General features: G+C 36.8%; 2 protein-coding genes across 3 annotated transcripts; one reads left to right on the plus strand and one right to left on the minus strand.

Annotated features, from left to right (window-relative positions):
• Window positions 1-2,242: 2,242 nt before the first annotated feature.
• On the minus strand, window positions 2,243-5,542 carry LOC132096437 (LRP chaperone MESD-like). 2 transcript variants are annotated; one of them, XM_059501787.1, is made up of 3 exons: window positions 5,361-5,542; window positions 2,930-3,162; window positions 2,243-2,669 (listed from the first exon to the last, which is right to left on the minus strand). In XM_059501787.1, exons 1-3 carry the CDS (start codon window positions 5,511-5,513, stop codon window positions 2,435-2,437), a joined length of 621 nt encoding a protein of 206 aa, XP_059357770.1. In that variant the 5' UTR covers window positions 5,514-5,542; the 3' UTR covers window positions 2,243-2,434. The 2 variants fall into 2 exon arrangements, with proteins under 2 accessions (XP_059357770.1, XP_059357779.1); XM_059501796.1 differs by lacking the exon at window positions 5,361-5,542 and adding an exon at window positions 5,194-5,354.
• A 2,766-nt stretch (window positions 5,543-8,308) lies between these two features.
• On the plus strand, window positions 8,309-11,588 carry LOC132101392 (talin rod domain-containing protein 1-like). Its single transcript, XM_059506322.1, has one exon. The coding sequence runs from the start codon at window positions 9,773-9,775 to the stop codon at window positions 10,835-10,837; it is 1,065 nt and encodes a 354-aa protein (XP_059362305.1). The 5' UTR covers window positions 8,309-9,772; the 3' UTR covers window positions 10,838-11,588.
• The last annotated feature ends 6,989 nt before the right edge of the window (window positions 11,589-18,577 follow it).

The following is an 18,577-nucleotide window of genomic DNA, read 5'->3' on the forward strand; positions in this document are numbered from 1 at the left end:
TTATTGTTTTAATACTGATGATTTTGGCATACAGCTCATGAAAACCCAAAATTCCTATCTCAAAAAATTAGCATATCATGAAAAGGTTCTCTAAACAAGCTATTAACCTAATCATCTGAATCAACTAATTAACTCTAAACACCTGCAAAAGATTCCTGAGGCTTTTAAAAACTCCCAGCCTGGTTCATTACTCAAAACCGCTATCATGGGTAAGACTGCCGACCTGACTGCTGTCCAGAAGGCCATCATTGACACCCTCAAGCGAGAGGGTAAGACACAGAAAGAAATTTCTGAACGAATAGGCTGTTCCCAGAGTGCTGTATCAAGGCACCTCAGTGGGAAGTCTGTGGGAAGGAAAAAGTGTGGCAAAAAACGCTGCACAACGAGAAGAGGTGACCGGACCCTGAGGAAGATTGTGGAGAAGGACCGATTCCAGACCTTGGGGGACCTGCAGAAGCAGTGGACTGAGTCTGGAGTAGAAACATCCAGAGCCACCGTGCACAGGCGTGTGCAGGAAATGGGCTACAGGTGCCGCATTCCCCAGGTCAAGCCACTTTGGGCTACAGAGAAGCAGCACTGCATGTCATTCGGAAATCAAGGTGCCAGAGTCTGGAGGAAGACTGGGGAGAAGGAAATGCCAAAATACCTGAAGTCCAGTGTCAAGTACCCACAGTCAGTGATGGTCTGGGGTGCCATGTCAGCTGCTGGTGTTGGTCCACTGTGTTTTATCGAGGGCAGGGTCAATGCAGCTAGCTATCAGGAGATTTTGGAGCACTTCATGCTTCCATCTGCTGGAAAGCTTTATGGAGATGAAGATTTCATTTTTCAGCACGACCTGGCACCTGCTCACAGTGCCAAAACCACTGGTAAATGGTTTACTGACCATGGTATTACTGTGCTCAATTGGCCTGCCAACTCTTCTGACCTGAACCCCATAGAGAATCTGTGGGATATTGTGAAGAGAAAGTTGAGAGACGCAAGACCCAACACTCTGGATGAGCTCAAGGCCGCTATCGAAGCATCCTGGGCCTCCATAACACCTCAGCAGTGCCACAGGCTGATTGCCTCCATGCCACGCCGCATTGAAGCAGTCATTTCTGCAAAAGGATTCCCGACCAAGTATTGAGTGCATAACTGAACATAATTATTTGAAGGTTGACTTTTTTTGTATTAAAAACACTTTTCTTTTATTGGTCGGGTGAAATATGCTAATTTTTTGAGATAAGAATTTTGGGTTTTCATGAGCTGTATGCCAAAATCATCAGTATTAAAACAATAAAAGACCTGAAATATTTCAGTTGGTGTGCAATGAATCTAAAATATATGAAAGTTTAATTTTTATCATTACATTATGGAAAATAATGAACTTTATCACAATTTTTTGAGAAGGACCTGTATATATACACACATATATATATATATATATATATATATACATTCAGTGTAGAATCTATGCAATGGATTTTGCATTAGGGTTCTCCATTATTCTGCCATTATTATCAGAGTTCTGTAAGGATTAGACATACAGTATGTGTCAATGTAGGAAGATGAAAAACAAGTGCATGCAAGAATGGATGAATGTTTAATGGATAATTGCAAACAAAAAATTCTTTTTTTATTTCAATTAGATTACATTTATCATTTAGTAAAGTGCTGAAAAGCTCAGTTTTCCATGAGGTGTACTTATGTTTTCCCTGGTATCATGACATATGGGGCTTCAGACGGGAAAGGATGATCGATGTCTCTATTAGCGCCTAATGTTGCTCTCTTTCAAACTGGGGCAATGACTCCGCCACTGCTAAACTCATTTTCTTTTGCCAGAAGCAATTTGACTGATTCCAGATCAGTTCGTTTCTGTCACATCCTCCAAACGCATTCCAGCATCCTTCAACAAGCTAAGTAAACCTTAAGATAAATCTGATATTCTCTACTGCTGCTGAGACCAGACTGCTCATGTCCTAGCTTGTTGCATAAAAGAAAGAGAAATAATGTTCACTCAACATTAATTGATGTGGATTATTGTTATGATTTTAATTAGCCGTTTGCATAATTTCACCTAATCGGTTCCCACGAACAAACTAACTCAAAAATACACATCTTGGATGGCTTGAGGGTGAATGAATTTTCATCTAACTCTCATTTTTGGGTGAACTATTCCTTTAAGTGCTACACTTTTTCTGCATTGGAAAATGTGACACCAACTGTATCCAATCATCAATGCAATGCACGAGACTGCACAAGATTATTATAAAAGTGGTTTATTATTTGATTCAGAGTGGGAAAAAATTAGGCGAGTAACAGTAAAACAAATTGAGGAACTGAAACAAAGATTGCTGGTTGACTCATCAACCTGTGTGTCAAAGTACCTGGTAACACCTGTTAGAGAAACACTCCTTCAGTCCCATTAAAACACTGCGCCTTTGAGGCTCATGTATCAAAGCTCCTGCTTGCTTTTATTGCCTCTGTTGGCTGCTTTCTTGTCTCCTTTCTTCTTGGTTTTATTTTGCTCGTTCCCCTTGGCATCTTTCTTGGCGGTTTTCCCGGGGTACACCTGTCCTTCCACGGTCACATCCTCACAGCGGTCCTGAGCAATCAGGAAGTCTTTAATCTCCCAGGCGTAGCTCCCATCACGCAGCATGAAGATGACACGGTTGGATCCCACCACAAATCTGATGAGGAAGATCCAAGATCATTTCTAAACAAACCTTTCCAAGACTTTATGTTCAAACAGTTAAATCAGTTTTATACAGTTGAACTGAATCAACGCTGAACTGGCTGGAGCTAAACGAGCAGCTGTTTTACATTTAATTTTTCCTGTTATGAAATATCTACACTTGATGTTACACAGACAATGAACCTATAATAGAACTGCTTTGGCAGTCGATCAATACCTTTATCGGAAACATCTGCAAAGGAATGTGGTTGTTACCTCTGAACATCAAAGTTGGCATTGAAGAGGCTTCCCTGCCACAGGCTGGTGATCTCTTCCGTCTCCTTCTCTGTGGGGTTTCCTGACACGGTGGCAAACACCATCAGGGTCCTTCCTTTCTTGGACATCTTCAGAAGATCCTCTGGTTTAGACGCATCTATTTTAGAGAAGTCGATGGGTGGAGGAGACCGTTTGTGCTCAGGTAAGTCGCCTTCCTCAATTTCATCATCTTTCTGTAATAAATCAAAAGATGTCAATCACTGAAGAAAAAAAAATATTTTTTTTAAGATCTACCGGCAAAACTTAAATTACTGGTAGATATAGGACTGGGCAAAATAAATGATATATAAAAAATTTCAGCTTATTGAATGCATTGCACAGCCCTGCAGTTGGATTTCATGCAAGAAGGAAAAATGTTAACACAAATGAAAGATATCAGAGTGCCATTAATAATTGATTTTCTATAGATTTAATTTATTTTCAAACTCGGTTTTCATTCAATATTTTATATGCATACTTTAAAACTTCAAAGCTTATTTTATTAATACACTTCTTACATTAAAATACAGTATTTAATATTTAGAATTTAAAACTTTAAATATTTTATAGGCTTGCTTACAATATTAAATATTTTCAAACTTTAACCATTTAGTGTAGCTTCAGAATACAAACATATGCAGAACATATTTCAGCTTTAACTTTCACATCATTATATAATTTGATACTTTTTAAAGTAGTCATATGATGCGATATGATTTAAAGTTTTCCTTTCTCTTTGGAGTGTTACAAGCTCTTGGTGCATAAAGCAGATCTGTAAAGTTGCAAAGACTAAAGTCTCAAATCCAAAGAGATATTCTTTATCAAAGTTAAGACTCGTCCACGCCCCCCCCCCCCAAAACAGCTCGTTTAAACACGCCCACACATGTCTACGTCACGATGTGGGAAGTTTTTCATAACACCAATCAAATGTTCACGCAAAGAAAGATAGCTTAACTTTTATTCTCACTATTACCGCCGCCGCCATGTCATGAAGGCACTGTGTGTTTCGTTGTGAAAGCGAAGCTACTTTGTTTGGCCTTCCAAAAGAGGACAAGAGTAGAAATCAGTGGTTAAGTTGTACTTACAACACTGCTCCAGAACTGTTCAAATCAAATATTCAGATGTGTGCAACACATTTACCAGAGGACTGTTTCCTGATCTGCCAGCTGTTCTGACTCACAGCCTGAAAGTACATTTTTATATTTAATGAATTTTCCATTGATGATTCAAACGCTAGTTTTGAGGAGTCTACAGTAAGCTTTGTTGTTTGTCATTTCTCCAATCACAAATGCAGACATGGTTTTATGTTTATGCAGCGCAATGCAACGCAATGCGTAAAAACACAGCATAAGTCATTATAATCAATAATTATGTCCCCACTGGATACAACAAATGCCACGTTTGTAATAAGTTTAAATGTTTTTGTCTCGGCACTTCTGTGTTCTCACCAGGACACGGCACGACGGTATGGTGAGGGGTGTAACATTTTCATCACACGCTAGATGTATTCGACCAATCACAATGCACTGGATAACTGGCCAATCAGAGCACACCTCGATTTTCAGACCGATGAGCTTTGTAAAAATCGATGCGTTTCAAAGACGCAGGGCATAGAGGAGAAACAATAATGTACAGTATGTGGAAAATAATGTTTTTTTTTTTTTTTCCTCAAACCGCATAAACATTTCATCACACCAAATACACAAAACAATGTTATTTTTTAGCAACATCATATGACCCCTTTAAATGACTGCGACTATCTGTCTGTCTGTCCGGCAGTCTATCTATCTTTCTATCCATCTATCTATCTACCTGTCCATCTATCTATCTATCTATCTATCTATCTATCTATCTATCCATTCATCCATCTATCCGTCTGTCTATCTATATATCTTTCTATCTATCCATCTATCTATCCACCTGTCCATCTACCTGTACATCTATCTATCTATCTATCTGTCCATCCATCCATCCATCCGTCTATCTATCCATCTATCTGGCTCATCTGTATACTGTGTATGCAATAATCATGCAAAATAAGACAATTTAATACAAGAATAGTACATCTGACATTGTGAAAATCTTCATGTGTACATAAAGAACTAAAAATAAGTAAGAAAATCTGACAGCGTGAATTGAAATACACTTGTTGTCATAGTAAGAACCGTTTTCGTCAAAATACTAGTTATGACACTATGTTCCTACAAATGAAGCGTAGAGTTCACCTCAACATCCAAACGCGTCAAAGAACAAACCAAATGACAAAATGAATTCTGAAAACTCGTCTGAAAGAGATCCCATATTCGTTTGCAGTGGTTTTGTAGTAACGTTAGTAACTTTAGTTCTTCGGCGGTTACCATGGTATGTTACAGTGACTGCAGTCCGTTCATACCTCCCACTCCTCCAGCAGTCTGGCCATATCCGCGTCATTATAATCCCTTATGTCTTTCTTCTTCCTCGGTTTAGTGTCTGTACAGTGAACCGATATGAATAATATGAGAAAAAGCAAAACTGATACAGTCCTGCAGCTGACGGGTGACGCCATCTTTAAACATGGAGCTCGCTGATTGGTTGAAATCTTTCCTCTGGTCACGGGTTTAAGGAAGGGTGCGTGTCGACGTGATCACGTGTTGTACTTGTCGGAGGTTTTTGAGTTTGTTGCACAATCATAATAATAAATCATCACATAACGAAAATAAAAACTAAGTTTAATCATATACAAATGATGCACCGAATTCAAAATAATGCAAAAAAATTCTGATGCAATGCATGTTTTTGTTTATTTTTTGCATGTACTCCTTACATTAGCCCGAGTACAAAATAAACATGTAAAACGAAAAGATGTGCTGTATGGAGGCCAAACACATAATATAAAGAAAGTCATTGAATGTGCATGGTAAATAATCATCACATTTGAAAAGCTTTAGTGGTTTTTTGTTCAGTTTTTGTATCTCTGAAATAGGTTAGTTTCAATGCATAGGCCTATCTTGAGTTCAGTATAACTGGTAGACGTGCAATACACTTACATAATAAAGTAACAACATGTACTTACATAATAACTCTATTTTTTTAAAGCTGTTTTGAATGATCTATAATTAATTAATAATTAGGGGGGAAATGCTGACATGCACAACACTTATGCTTGTCACTTAAGCCTAACACTTATGCTTGACTGATTTTTCTGAATAAAATTATAAGTGGGCTACTTGTTATATATATATATATATATATATATATATATATATATATATATATATATATATATATATATATATATATATATATATATAAATATATATATATATATATAAATATATATATATTTGAAAATATGTATATATATGTATATATTCATTATATATATATATATATATATGAATATATATATTCAAATTTCACATTCAGAAATTCTAATTTACTAAAAATAAATATGATTTTGTTGACTGAAGACTTTACATAGAAAGAAAGCAAAGTTTGAATAACACTTGATAGTGGAACTGTTTATTTATTCATTTTTGTAGCTGTTTTTTAATTTTAAGTTTGATGTAGGTACGCATAATAAATGTTCAATTTTTCTGAAAATGCATGCATTATAACTATACTGACATACAAACTAAGAGGTAACCAAATATAATTGTTTTATGTTTTTTCAGCTCTGCACAGGCTAGTGCTTGTTCATGGGATGCATATGAAGCGTGAGGCTCATTCAACAGAATCGGAACTGTTTCCTCTCAGGACACCCCACCCAATGGCACTGTGCCCTGCAGTATTCACTGCCTCAGCCCCCAGTTCACATCTAACACACTACATACACATGCTTTGTGTAATACAGTAGCTTTATTCTGTTGGAATTGAATGAGGAATCAGACCAAACAAAGTACATCAAGGATTTGCACTGAATATCTAGAATATTTGTTTGTTAAAACTGATGTAGAGCAATACACTGCTGTTGAATGTAATGTCAAGGGTTAAAGATAAACTAAAATGTATTATGTCTTCATAATATGTTTGTAAGTCCTAATAATGCAATGCACTTAGATTTGTCATCATATATGTCCCTATAGGTTGCTTAAAAGCCCTTCCCGTCCCCAGAGAGGAGGGTTTTCAGTGCACGAGCCCCGCCCTGTTGATTCTGATTGGCTCCTTCGCACTCCCAGAGTCTCTTGTTATCTAATGAAAAGTACTCTACTGCATTTACGTCATAGTTTTTGTAGCGGTGAATCCGGTTTCCCTGTCCAAGATGAATTAGCTGTTGTAAACCCAGTCTGGGTATTTTTACATGCGCGGTAGGGTGATTATTATTATTATTTTTTTTTACATTTATTTACATTAGCGTTATGAAAACCCCTCGCCACAAATATGTATACTTGGGTTACTTAGGTGCAATACAAAAGAGGATGAGTGAAAGCAAAACAAATGAATATATATATATGTATGTATGTATGTATGTGTGTATATATATATATATATATATATATATATATATATATATGTATGTATGTATGTATGTGTGTGTGTGTGTGTATATATATATATATATATATATATATATATATATGTATGTATGTGGGAATGCACTAAACTTAATTGTTTCTGGGTTAAATATTGAATATTATAAGTCAAATCATTGGTAAAGTAATCCCTCTTGATCCAAAATTGTGTACATATTACAATATCCTCTGCATTTTAAAGTCATCAAACATGAAAGGTTGTTGTCAATTCTCTGTTTGCTAGAAGCTAAATGAGTAACTGTATGTCTGGGAAAAAAATAAGGAAATTCTGGCATGACTCAATAGATAAAGGTTTTTCTGAGGCAAGGCATGATGACCTCATGCCTTGCCTCAGAAAACCTTACCTTTTTTATTGAAAAACAAACTTTGAGTATTTTGGTTAATTTAGAAAGTGTTCTATGACTTTGTGAAGAGTCTAGATGAAGACTTCTTTGGGGAATTGATGGACATTGAAAGTATATAGACAAGTATGTTGATGCTCTGTTATTTTTTTAAGGGTATTGAGTTGTCTTTTATTCATTTATTATTATTACATTTTATTTTCTTTTTTCTTTTTTTATACAGTTACAATGAATTGTTTAAACCTATATGACAATGTATGACAAATAAAAAAAAATGTATATAATGTATGTATGTATATGCATGTGTGTGTGTGTGTGTGTGTTTATTAAATTAATTCAAGAAAATAAAAACAAATACATTTTCAGTTAAGAAGACCGACGTTTGAAAATAATTAAAAATAATAATTAAAACAAATAAACAATAATGTAACCGGCGTTTCCGCTAAACTAAAAAATACTCCGCTGTATGCCGCACTGAATGCGAACATTGTGAAAGTAATAAATAGCCACACGCGAGAGTACCTGTTGGATTTACAGGGAAGAGGAAAAACACCGGAAACAAGAAAAAAAGCTAAACAACCAAAAAGCCGCAACATAAGGAACTTATCTGGAATTCCTCTTTGGGTGTAACTTTTGCAGTTGTAGTTGAGTCTCACATCGGGGCCTCGGGAAACGATGACTGGCGAGGAATGCACGCGACTTCACGCGCGGCTAACGTTACGTTACGTTACCTCAGAACAATAAGCGTATCGTTTTGAGCAACTGCCGACTTCAAAGGAGGGATTTCGTATCGCTGACCGGGAATAATGCCTGTGGAGTGTATACAAGTGTCAGAGGTTGAGGGAAGCTAACAGGCTATTCAGCCACACCCTCCCGCCGCTTCCTGATACGCAAGATGTTGCGGGAGACTACAACCGACGCGCGAGACTCTCACTAGCGAACGGACTTCGTTGTCGTCGCGGAAACGGCATTAAAACCTTCAGCCGAGCGTTAAAAGAATGGCAAGCAAAAGCGAAACTATCTGCCACTGGACAACCGTTGCTTTCCTGCTGGAGAGGGCGTATGGACAATAGATATGTATAAGGAACTGAGTTTGCCCGCAGAACTTGGATTGTGTACGAAAAAGAAACGGCTGAAAGTCGTTCGGGAACTTTTTATAAATATCCGAGGAGTCGTGGGATGATGGTGCAGTGGCGGCGGGGCGCGCGCGCGTCTCCGCTTCGGTCTGCGGGTCAGCAGGACGGTCAATATATCAGCAGCAGCAGCAGCAGCAGCATCACATCGCGACAGCACATGTATTTAAATGCATGTAATGTGCATGACACGAAGAAAACCTGAAATGACAGATTTCGCACAGCTAAAGTAGCGATTCTGGAAGTCAACCTGCACTTTGCCTTAATCTGGGCATCTTCTCGTACATGGCACTGCAGTAGCCTTTTTTATTTTTCTTTCCTTTTGAAGAGTTTTGGTTTCTTTGCATTGTTGGAGCAACATTGACAACCTGTGAAACTGATCAGACTGTAGCCTACCTTATCAGAGGTAGTTGTGAATTCTGTTTTATTTTTATTTTTTTAATTCTCATTATGCACACCTAAAACCAGATTATTTAAACATTGGGCAATTCTGAGTTTTTCATTTGAAGGGATATTTTAATTACAGCTCTCATCAGCCTCTGTTTGCCCATGTTGTATATTTTTTTAAAAACAATATCCCAATATTTTTCTAAAGTACTTCCCTTATTCGTGCATTGAGTGAAGTTTCATATCATTTTGAGAAATCAAACCCAATTGGACTTTTTCCTGAAGGACGTTATTGACTTTTTGGCCAGTTTCTCTCTCCCACTGAAAAGGTGTGGGAATTTTTTTACTGAAGAAAATGACATAAATCACATGTTCGCACAAGAGAACGTATGTTGTGATCTTTATTTTGAACATTAGCGTGACCACACTACTATGGCTAGTAGTGGCTCGGGAAAATCAGATAGTGAGGTTTCTACCAACGTCATTAGCGGCAGCTTGCAACAAAGAAAAAGACTTTCATTCATCTGTGACGCATGCAAGAGCAAAATGCAGCTGGTGGCGGACCTGCTCCTGCTGTCTAGTGAGACCAGGCCGGTGGTGAACACCGATGGCATGCCTGTAGCAGAGACGTTCGAGAAATGTCGCGACACGGTGATCGCGCGAACCAAGGAGCTGTCGATTATCGTTCACGATATCCAGAGCCAGCTCAACATGGGGAAGTACGTGGAGGTCGGGGACCGACTGGTTGAGATGGGCAACCTGGTGGTTTCGCTGACTGAGTTTTCGGCGCATGCCGCATACCTGGCGGCCGTGGAGATCCCGGGCTCGCAGGTTGCCGTTCCCGGTCTGGTTGACCGCTACAAAGTCACCCGATGCAGACACGAAGTGGAGCAAACGTGCAACGTTCTCCGCCTGACGGCTCTGGTCGACCTAACGCCGCAGCTCCTTCTGGAAGTCTCGCAGAACATACTGAAAAACCTCACCATGCTCACGGACGCCTCTTCTCTGGCCAGTGATAAATCCAAGGACAAGTTCGCCAAGGAACAGTTCAAAGCCAGCGTCAAGTGCATGAGCACGAGCGCCACGGCTTTGTTGGCGTGCATGCGCGAGCTCAAGACCTGCCCCAGTGAGTTGACCCGCAACCGCTGCGTCCTCTTCAGTGGGCCGCTCGTGCAGGCCGTGCACGCCTTGGTGGGTTTCGCCACCGAGCCGCAGTTCCTCGGCAAAGTCGCCACCATCACCCCCGAGGGTAAAGGGGTGCAGACAGCTGTACTGGGTGGCTCCATGAGCGTGGTTTCGGCCTGCGTGCTCCTTACCCAGGGCCTCAGGGATATTTTCCAACATCCCGAGAGCAGCTCCCAGATGCCAGTCTACCGGGAGCGGCTGCGGAACTCTGCATGTGCCGTCTCGGACGGATGCACACTCCTGTCTCAGGCACTAAGGGAACGATCCTCTCCTAGAACTTTACCGCCAGTTAACTCTCATTCTGTGAATTAAAACAACTCCCCGGCACGTTATTTTGAAGTACCAAAGAATCTAATCAGGTTTCGCCCAAACATAAACTTAAAAATAAAGGTTCTATAAAGGGTTTTCGCAACGATTCCATTGAAGAACCATTTTGGGTTCCAAAAAAGAACCTTGCAGTGAACGGTTCTTAAAATAATCTTTATATTCCTAGCGTAAAGAACATTTTAAAAACCGAAATAACCTTTTCTGCATTTGGATGTTAAAGGTTCTTCGTGGAATCATCAATGCCAATTAACCTTTATTTTAAAGAAAGTAAATGTAGTGTTTATAAATCTGACTTTTCACGGCAGTCGGCTTTACTCAAGGTCACATTTGTAGGTTTTACTCAAACTGGACGTTATTGGGGGGAAAGTAGCTTTTACTAAAACTGACAGCTTTTGCAAAATCTCTGTCGGTTGAGAATATAATATGGCCAAAAGCGGTCGTTACAACAGAAGCCTTAAAATGAAACTGAAAGTCTTTACCTCAGTGTTTAGCTGAATGGATGTCTTTTAGATTTGTAGAAATCATCAGCATTGTATGTTGATGTTCGTATTCCATGTTTGAATTTGTAATGAGTAAAAGCTGCTGTGAGTGTGTGCCATAGGTTTTACACTATTTACAAGACTTACTATTATATTTTAATGTGCTGTGTTTTTTCCCTTTGTCCATGCCCTAATTTTTTATCATGCATGTACTGGAGTATTTATTTCAAGTAATTAAAAATGGTGTTTCTCATGACTGTTATTGTGCGACAACTTAGTCAAAAGATTTAAATACTTGATTATTTTAAATCTACGAAAAAAAGGCTGAAAGTTTTCACTGGATGAGCAAAACGTCAAAATATGTGCTCAGAGCAAATAAATCTATTCATCAGGAGCACTAGAAATAAGAGGAAATCTGGTATGTTGATTCAGTCATTTTTGTGAAAGAAACTAATTTAGTGAAGCATTTGATGTTGTCAAAGAGTTTCTTTTTTTTTAATGCATGTGCTAAACCTAATAATCCTGGCGCCTTTAAAGGGCTTTCTTTTTACGTAGATCTTCTACTAGTTCCTGGTGTTTTCCATTTGTTAATTATAGTCCTCGATAAGCCTCCTGCTACCTTCATCTGTGTGTTTGAAGTCTGGAATGTTTATCTCTGCTGTCGCACATCTTATGTGTAGCAGTTTATCTCACACATTTCCTGGACAGAAAAGCATTGATAAGTCCATTAATGCAAGACACACTAGTGTTTTCAAGCGTTTGGTCAGATTTCAATGTTAAAGTGCTTTATATCTCAGGTATTATTAATGGGAAAATCTTGAAGTGTCTTTTCCTTTTTTTGAAAGCCAAACTGTAAATGCCACAATCTACGTTGAGGTTAATCTCACTAAACCTATCAAGAACATGCTGTGTCATGTTATATTATAAAAAAAAAAAAAAAGACAACACATTTATCATGCATATTTACATGATGGTATGAATTATATTTTAAATACTGTAAAAAAAAATCACAATTAAGCACAGATAGCCCAAAATTTTACTAAATTTGTAATTAAGATTTATTTATTATTTAGCATATTTCTGCAGTTCCCTTTAAATTGGGTTAAAGTTTAAAATATTGTAAGACACTAAGTATTTTACTATTTTATAAGTTTTTATTATATTTATTATTTATATAAATATTGTACACGTTATAAAATTCTTGATGTACTATAATTCTTGATTTAGTTTATTTTTATAAATCATATATATATATATATATATATAGGGCTGCAACTAACGATTATTTTGATAATCGATTAATCTGTTGATTATTTTTACGATTAATCGGTTTATGTACTTATATTTTAGTTTTTTCCATTTTTCCCCCAAGTAAATTATTAATAAATGGCCTTTATCATTCAGCATAGATTTAAGAGATTTTAACCATTTTGCACTGTCATATCCTCATCAAAAATATACCTGGAGTTGTTTTATTGTGTTAGTAATCCTTTGTCGAACTCTTCTGCAATCAGAACACTGACCCATACTCTAGCTAATTTCACAAGATTTCAAATAATGTTTTCACCATGGCAGTCCTTAGACCTCCTAAAGTAGTTTAACATCCTGAACAAAGCTTATTAAGGAATCTTTCCGAACATATTTTCACGAAGAATAAGGATAAAACAGAATAAAATTGCAGTACATTGTATTTTATTATTTACTGGGAAAAAGCTTTATAGCTTTTGCTGTGAAATTGTAAACAATCCTTCAAAAAAAGTGCCAATGGCATGAAACCTGAATGGAACTCACAATTTAAAGTAAAATCCATCAGAAGGTTGTCCAGAAAAAAAAATAGGACACACACAAAAAACCTGCTGTGTGAAAAAGAGCAGTGAATAATACTTAGAAAAAAAGTGCATTTCAAATATCTACATTTACCTCTCTCATTCAGTCATAATTAGGCTGCACGACTGAATTTTGAACTGTTAAACGACAAACTGATCACAGAACATGTTTGTAAAGCTTTAAATGTTAACTGTTAAAAAGCAATGTTATCAGCTTTTATGACTAAACATTTGCAAACAACATTGTACTGGAGAATCTGCACAAATGAAAGTCTTAGGGGCCGTTCACAAATCGCGCCTAAAAACGCGTGGAAAACGCTAGGCGCACCGCTTTCTCCTTCTTTCCAAAGCGCTCGCGCAGAAGCGCCCCTGAGGCGTCTGCCTTTGCTAAGCAACCATGACGTGCTCTCTCCTTGAAGACGCGGAAATTTCAGCAAAGGATAAATGGATTTGCAGCTCAAAAAATCGCTTGCAGTAGCTCTGCTACTAAATTTATTTCAAAATGGAAATCCATATACAACTATGATCAGCTGTTCCTTTCATCTTGACTGAGCTTTTAACGTTGTTACGGGAAAGGATGAAGCTGATTGGTTAGTTCTTGTCACATGACCCGCGGTGCGGTTGCTGCATTCTGAAAAGTTGAGATGTTTTTAACTCGATGCGGTGCGGTGTTGGAAATAACGAACTTGAGCGCGCAAAAGACGCGATATGTGAACGTCCCCTTAAACAGTGCAGTAGTGCAGGTTACTCTTCTTTTTTTAAAGGCTCAATGTAAAGTACTCCCACATCACGCTGAATGCTGCAGACATAGACATCATATGATGTCTATGGCTGCAGAGACGCTGTTCGGGAAGCACGTGACATAAAACAAGGCCAGCTATTGGCTATTCGCTACTTCTCCTGTTGTACTGGCTGAGTAAAACCTCCGGTGGCTCATTACTGCCACACTTTGGTCACCGCAGATTTGAAATATGCACGAAATGAGCCGCTTACGGCAAATAAAAGTTATTTAGCAACGAATCGATGACTAAATTAGTTGACAACTATTTTAATAATCGATTTTAATCGATTAAATCGATTCGTTGTTTCAGCTCTATATATATATATATATATATACACACATATATATATATATATATATATATATATATATATATATCAATATATATATCATTTAGCTTTGAATTACAGTGATGAGAATTTTGCATAAAATGCATATATATATATATATATATATATATATATATATATATATATATATATATATATATATATATATATATATATATATATATATATATATATATATAATATATTAAGGTTAAATTTGACCGGCACACGTTTTTGTGATACTAATTTGGCAGTCTACTTTGTTTTAACTACAAACCCCCTGACCCTTCCTGTCATACTCTTCATGCTGAAAAACAACAACAACAAAAAATTAAATTGTTGCAGCACAACAGGAAACCAAATGACCTCTTCTATCAGTTGTCACTTCCTTCACAGCACAAAATGTCGGAGAAATAATTTCAGCCCAGGTTTCGCCCATTTCCTGCAAAAAGAGTAGTGCAAGCTCTTCCCTGGGCCTATTATGTGAGTGGTTCTCCTCGAAAAATGTTTAAAATGTTAACGTTTTGAACATCTGAAATGAAAACTGACTGACATGTTTACATGGAAAAGCCAAAGTCTGAAAGCTTTACTGTAAGCTTAAATGTTATATTCACAGAAGCAGTCATTATTGCCAATGTAGATAAATACATCATGAACTAGATGTGATTGGAGCTGGTCCAGGCAAAACTCCCCGATCGCTTAGAAAAGTAATAACACAAAGCGCAACTGAATTTGAGTTAAAAGCATCTGTTAAAAGAAATAATGTAGAGGTATTTTTTATGCCTGTGGCACAAATGATGCACAATGAGACTCAAAATGTAATACTTAGATTTAAATTCACTAATACCTGGTAAGTTTTGCTGCTGTGGATTTTGGCCTAAGCTTTAGAGCGCCATGGATTTGTTCATGTGTTATTAACACTTTGTTACTCATTTGAGATCTAATAAGATGCCAAGTAGTGAGAGTAGAATGAGCTCATAAGGAAAAACCTTATCAAATCTAACCACATGCCGCCTTGGGGCTATAAAGCACTGTGTGAGGGGAATTTCCTGTTTGACGCACATAATTTTGTTTCCCTGTTCTGTTCTATCCACTATGCACTCAATGCAAAAATAAATCAATTGAATGAATGAATTGCATTAATTTGGATTACACAGTTTGAACATAAACATACTGTAAACTAAATGCACATTTGTCAGTCATACATACATGAAAGAGGTAAAGAACACAAGTAGTTAATTGTGTAGTCAAACGGATTTCAATTTGTTATGCAGTTCAAATGAAATCTTAAATATTTGACCTTTTTCCACTTGTTTGGCATAAATCGGCCGATATAGACGTTACAAAATATACATTTTAGTAGATTAGAAGACTTAAGTATGAGAGTTGAAATGCAGACTACATTTTTGATAAAAACTCTGATATAGGTTGGTTTAGGATTAGTGTGTCAAACAACAGCTGTGCTCATGGTCAGAAGTGATGTCTCTTGGAAACCGAGGCCAAATGTCAGTGTTGTGTGATTTGATACCAGTGGTATCAGATGTCCCTCTGCTCACATAAAACACAAAGCCAGGTCATTATGCCAGCATTTGCGTAGGGCAGGTCATGTTTCATTTTCAGCATTTTAAGGAATCTGCATCACAGTTGGTAAATATAGAAATGTTTTGCTAATAACTGCTTAAAGGTCATATATCTAAATATTTACATAATGGCTTAGTAACAGAGAATACATGCACAGGTGATTTATATTCAGTTTCCAATACAATATTAGACAGGGTTCAAAGCTGATTCATTCAGGAATGTAACAAAGTGTAAATACTTGCCATACTGACATTGTATTGAGAGGATTGATCCTCAAAAAAAATATTGATGCCCAATATTTACACTAGTCATTATTTTGAAAATGAATGTGCAAAATAAACTAAGTGGGGAAAATGTAACTGGCAGCACTCATACAAACAGACAGAGCTGATACTGACAGACAAAAAAAACCATAATTATATTATATACGTACACATATGCAACAGCTAGGTGACTTATTATAATGGGTTTAGCGGAAGATTGCTTTGACTTCTCTTACAATGGTATATTTTAAAATATTCTGTAACATTTTAGGTCTATTAAAATGATGGCATTACTGTTGAAAGGCTATATTTATATATTTAGGCTTCAATATTACTTCATACAACAATACTTCATTTATAGTAAAAAGATGACGTGAAATAAATATTTAAAATATACTATTTTTATATTGTTTCTACATTCATTTGGAGATTCGGTATGAAAATATATGTATGATTACAAACTGTAATGGTAGGAGCAATTAATCCTGATTAATAACAGAATAATTGTGTGATTCATTAAATACAAGTTATTCATTAATATATATATATATTTTTAATTAAGCTTTTTTTTTAACTTGACACACACATAAAGTATGCACGCACGCACGCACGCACACATACACACACACTGCATATAATATTATGCAAATTTTAAAAAATGGCCATTCGATGACCTTTGGGAAAATTCTGAGAAATTAAGCTTAACATATTATTAAGATTAACTTCTTCTTCCTAATTTCTAATGTGAAATATATACAATATTGTATAAATATATATTTCCTGACATTTCCAGGACCTTGTGAATTGTGATGATCAGTTCATTTCCTGCTCTAAGTGTCAATGGAAATGCTTCTTTTTAAATAGAACTATCATTGAGTTTTAAAAGGATGATTTCCACACTGTAATATGAACCGTATATTGGGAGTACTGTAATATTAATGTGAGTGGTGTGGAGAGGATACATTGTCCTGTGCCATCTGTTAGCTGTACATCTGCCCTAGCTGAATATTCAGCAGAAACCACCCTGAAATCCTCCGAGCCAGAGAGCTAAAGAGAGAGTTTGGCAGGAAATCAAACGGAGCTGAAATTCCTTATCCTTCCCCTTTGGCTGACCTTGGACCAGACGTTTTTTTTCACACTGCCCTCTCACATACACCAGGACCTACATCTGTATACCAACTGCTCTGTTCCTCAGCATTATATTTCCTCATCTCTTGTCTTACAGTAGCTCGCTCTTACGGCTTTGTGTTTGTACACAATTCTCAGTCAGTCATTACAGCCGAACCTTTTTTCTCTCCAAAAGCTGTTATTGTCTCTCCTGCAGGACCAAAGGTTAGATGGCGCGGTTCCTCATTGTCTTTATACAGCCTCTGCACTTGGGAGGATGACAGTTGAGAAACCTTTCCTGACATTGTCTGTATGGCCTCATTGTCTAATGAAGCCTGGGAACAAAGTTATTTCCCTGCTATGGGCCAGACGTGCTGCATGATGCCAAATGCAGACGTCTGATTACGTGTGTTTGCTTTTGTCAGATGATGAGTTGAGGAAATACTCTATAATAATATAATATAATATTATAAAAGCAGAAGAGATCGTCTGCATCTTGAACCTAGGATTTTATCAGTTGATAAAACTAAAACCAAATAAACATAGACTGAAATGAAATATAAAACATTTTTTATGTTTTTGAAAGATGTCTCACTAAAGCTGTATTTATTTGATAAACAATACATCAAAACAGTTATATTGTGAAATATTATTACTATTTAAAAAAGGGTTTTCTATTTGAATATGTTTTAAAATGTAATTTATTCCTGTGATGCAAAGCTGAATTTTCAGCATCATTACTCCAGTCTTCAGTGTCACATGATCCTTCAGAAATCATTCTTATATGCTGATTTGAGCACCAATGATAATTCAAAACAATTGAGCACCAACTCATATAAAAAAAAAAATTGAGAAAGCTCAAATTATGCAACTTCTTTAGAAGATGAGCGCGATTATTTTTCAAAAAGATTGCACTGTTTTACATTTTTATCAGATGTTTCTTTGGAAAATTTTAAAATATGGCTCATAATGTTGTTTCATGCATTTTTCCTTGCATTTTGATTTCTGCATCAATGATTCAAAGAAATAAAATTCAAACATCACACAGCAGCTTCTATCTAATTCAATGTGAAACATTGAACAGATTAAGGAACAGAGAAAAAAAATAGCCTTGGCTGCATTTGTGTTGTAATTCATCTTTGTCCTTCCCATTGGCTAATATGAAACAGCACTATGAGCATCCTATGGGAACATTCCCAGAGAATGATCTCATTCCTCTCTGACAGGCAACATGCTGAACAAACATAAATAATGTGTTTACTCAAATAGGGCTCAATTGTGCAATAGACAAGAAAGAAATGATTCTTGACAGAAAACTAACATCTGTTAGCTAAAACCTCAGAGGAGCTGCCACACACA

The sequence above is a fragment of the Carassius carassius genome, chromosome 2, assembly GCF_963082965.1.
Source record: "Carassius carassius chromosome 2, fCarCar2.1, whole genome shotgun sequence".
Classification (NCBI taxonomy): Eukaryota; Metazoa; Chordata; class Actinopteri; order Cypriniformes; family Cyprinidae; genus Carassius; species Carassius carassius.

Coding starts and splice junctions, on each gene's coding strand:
- LOC132096437 (XM_059501787.1), bottom strand. CDS start 5,513: ATGGCGTCACCCGTCAGCTGCAGGACTGTATCAGTTTTGCTTTTTCTC. Junction 3,163..5,360: donor GACTGCTGGAGGAGTGGGAG/GTATGAACGGAC, acceptor GATTTATTACAG/AAAGATGATGAAATTGAGGA. Junction 2,670..2,929: donor GCCAACTTTGATGTTCAGAG/GTAACAACCACA, acceptor CTTCCTCATCAG/ATTTGTGGTGGGATCCAACC.
- LOC132101392 (XM_059506322.1), top strand. CDS start 9,773: ATGGCTAGTAGTGGCTCGGGAAAATCAGATAGTGAGGTTTCTACCAAC.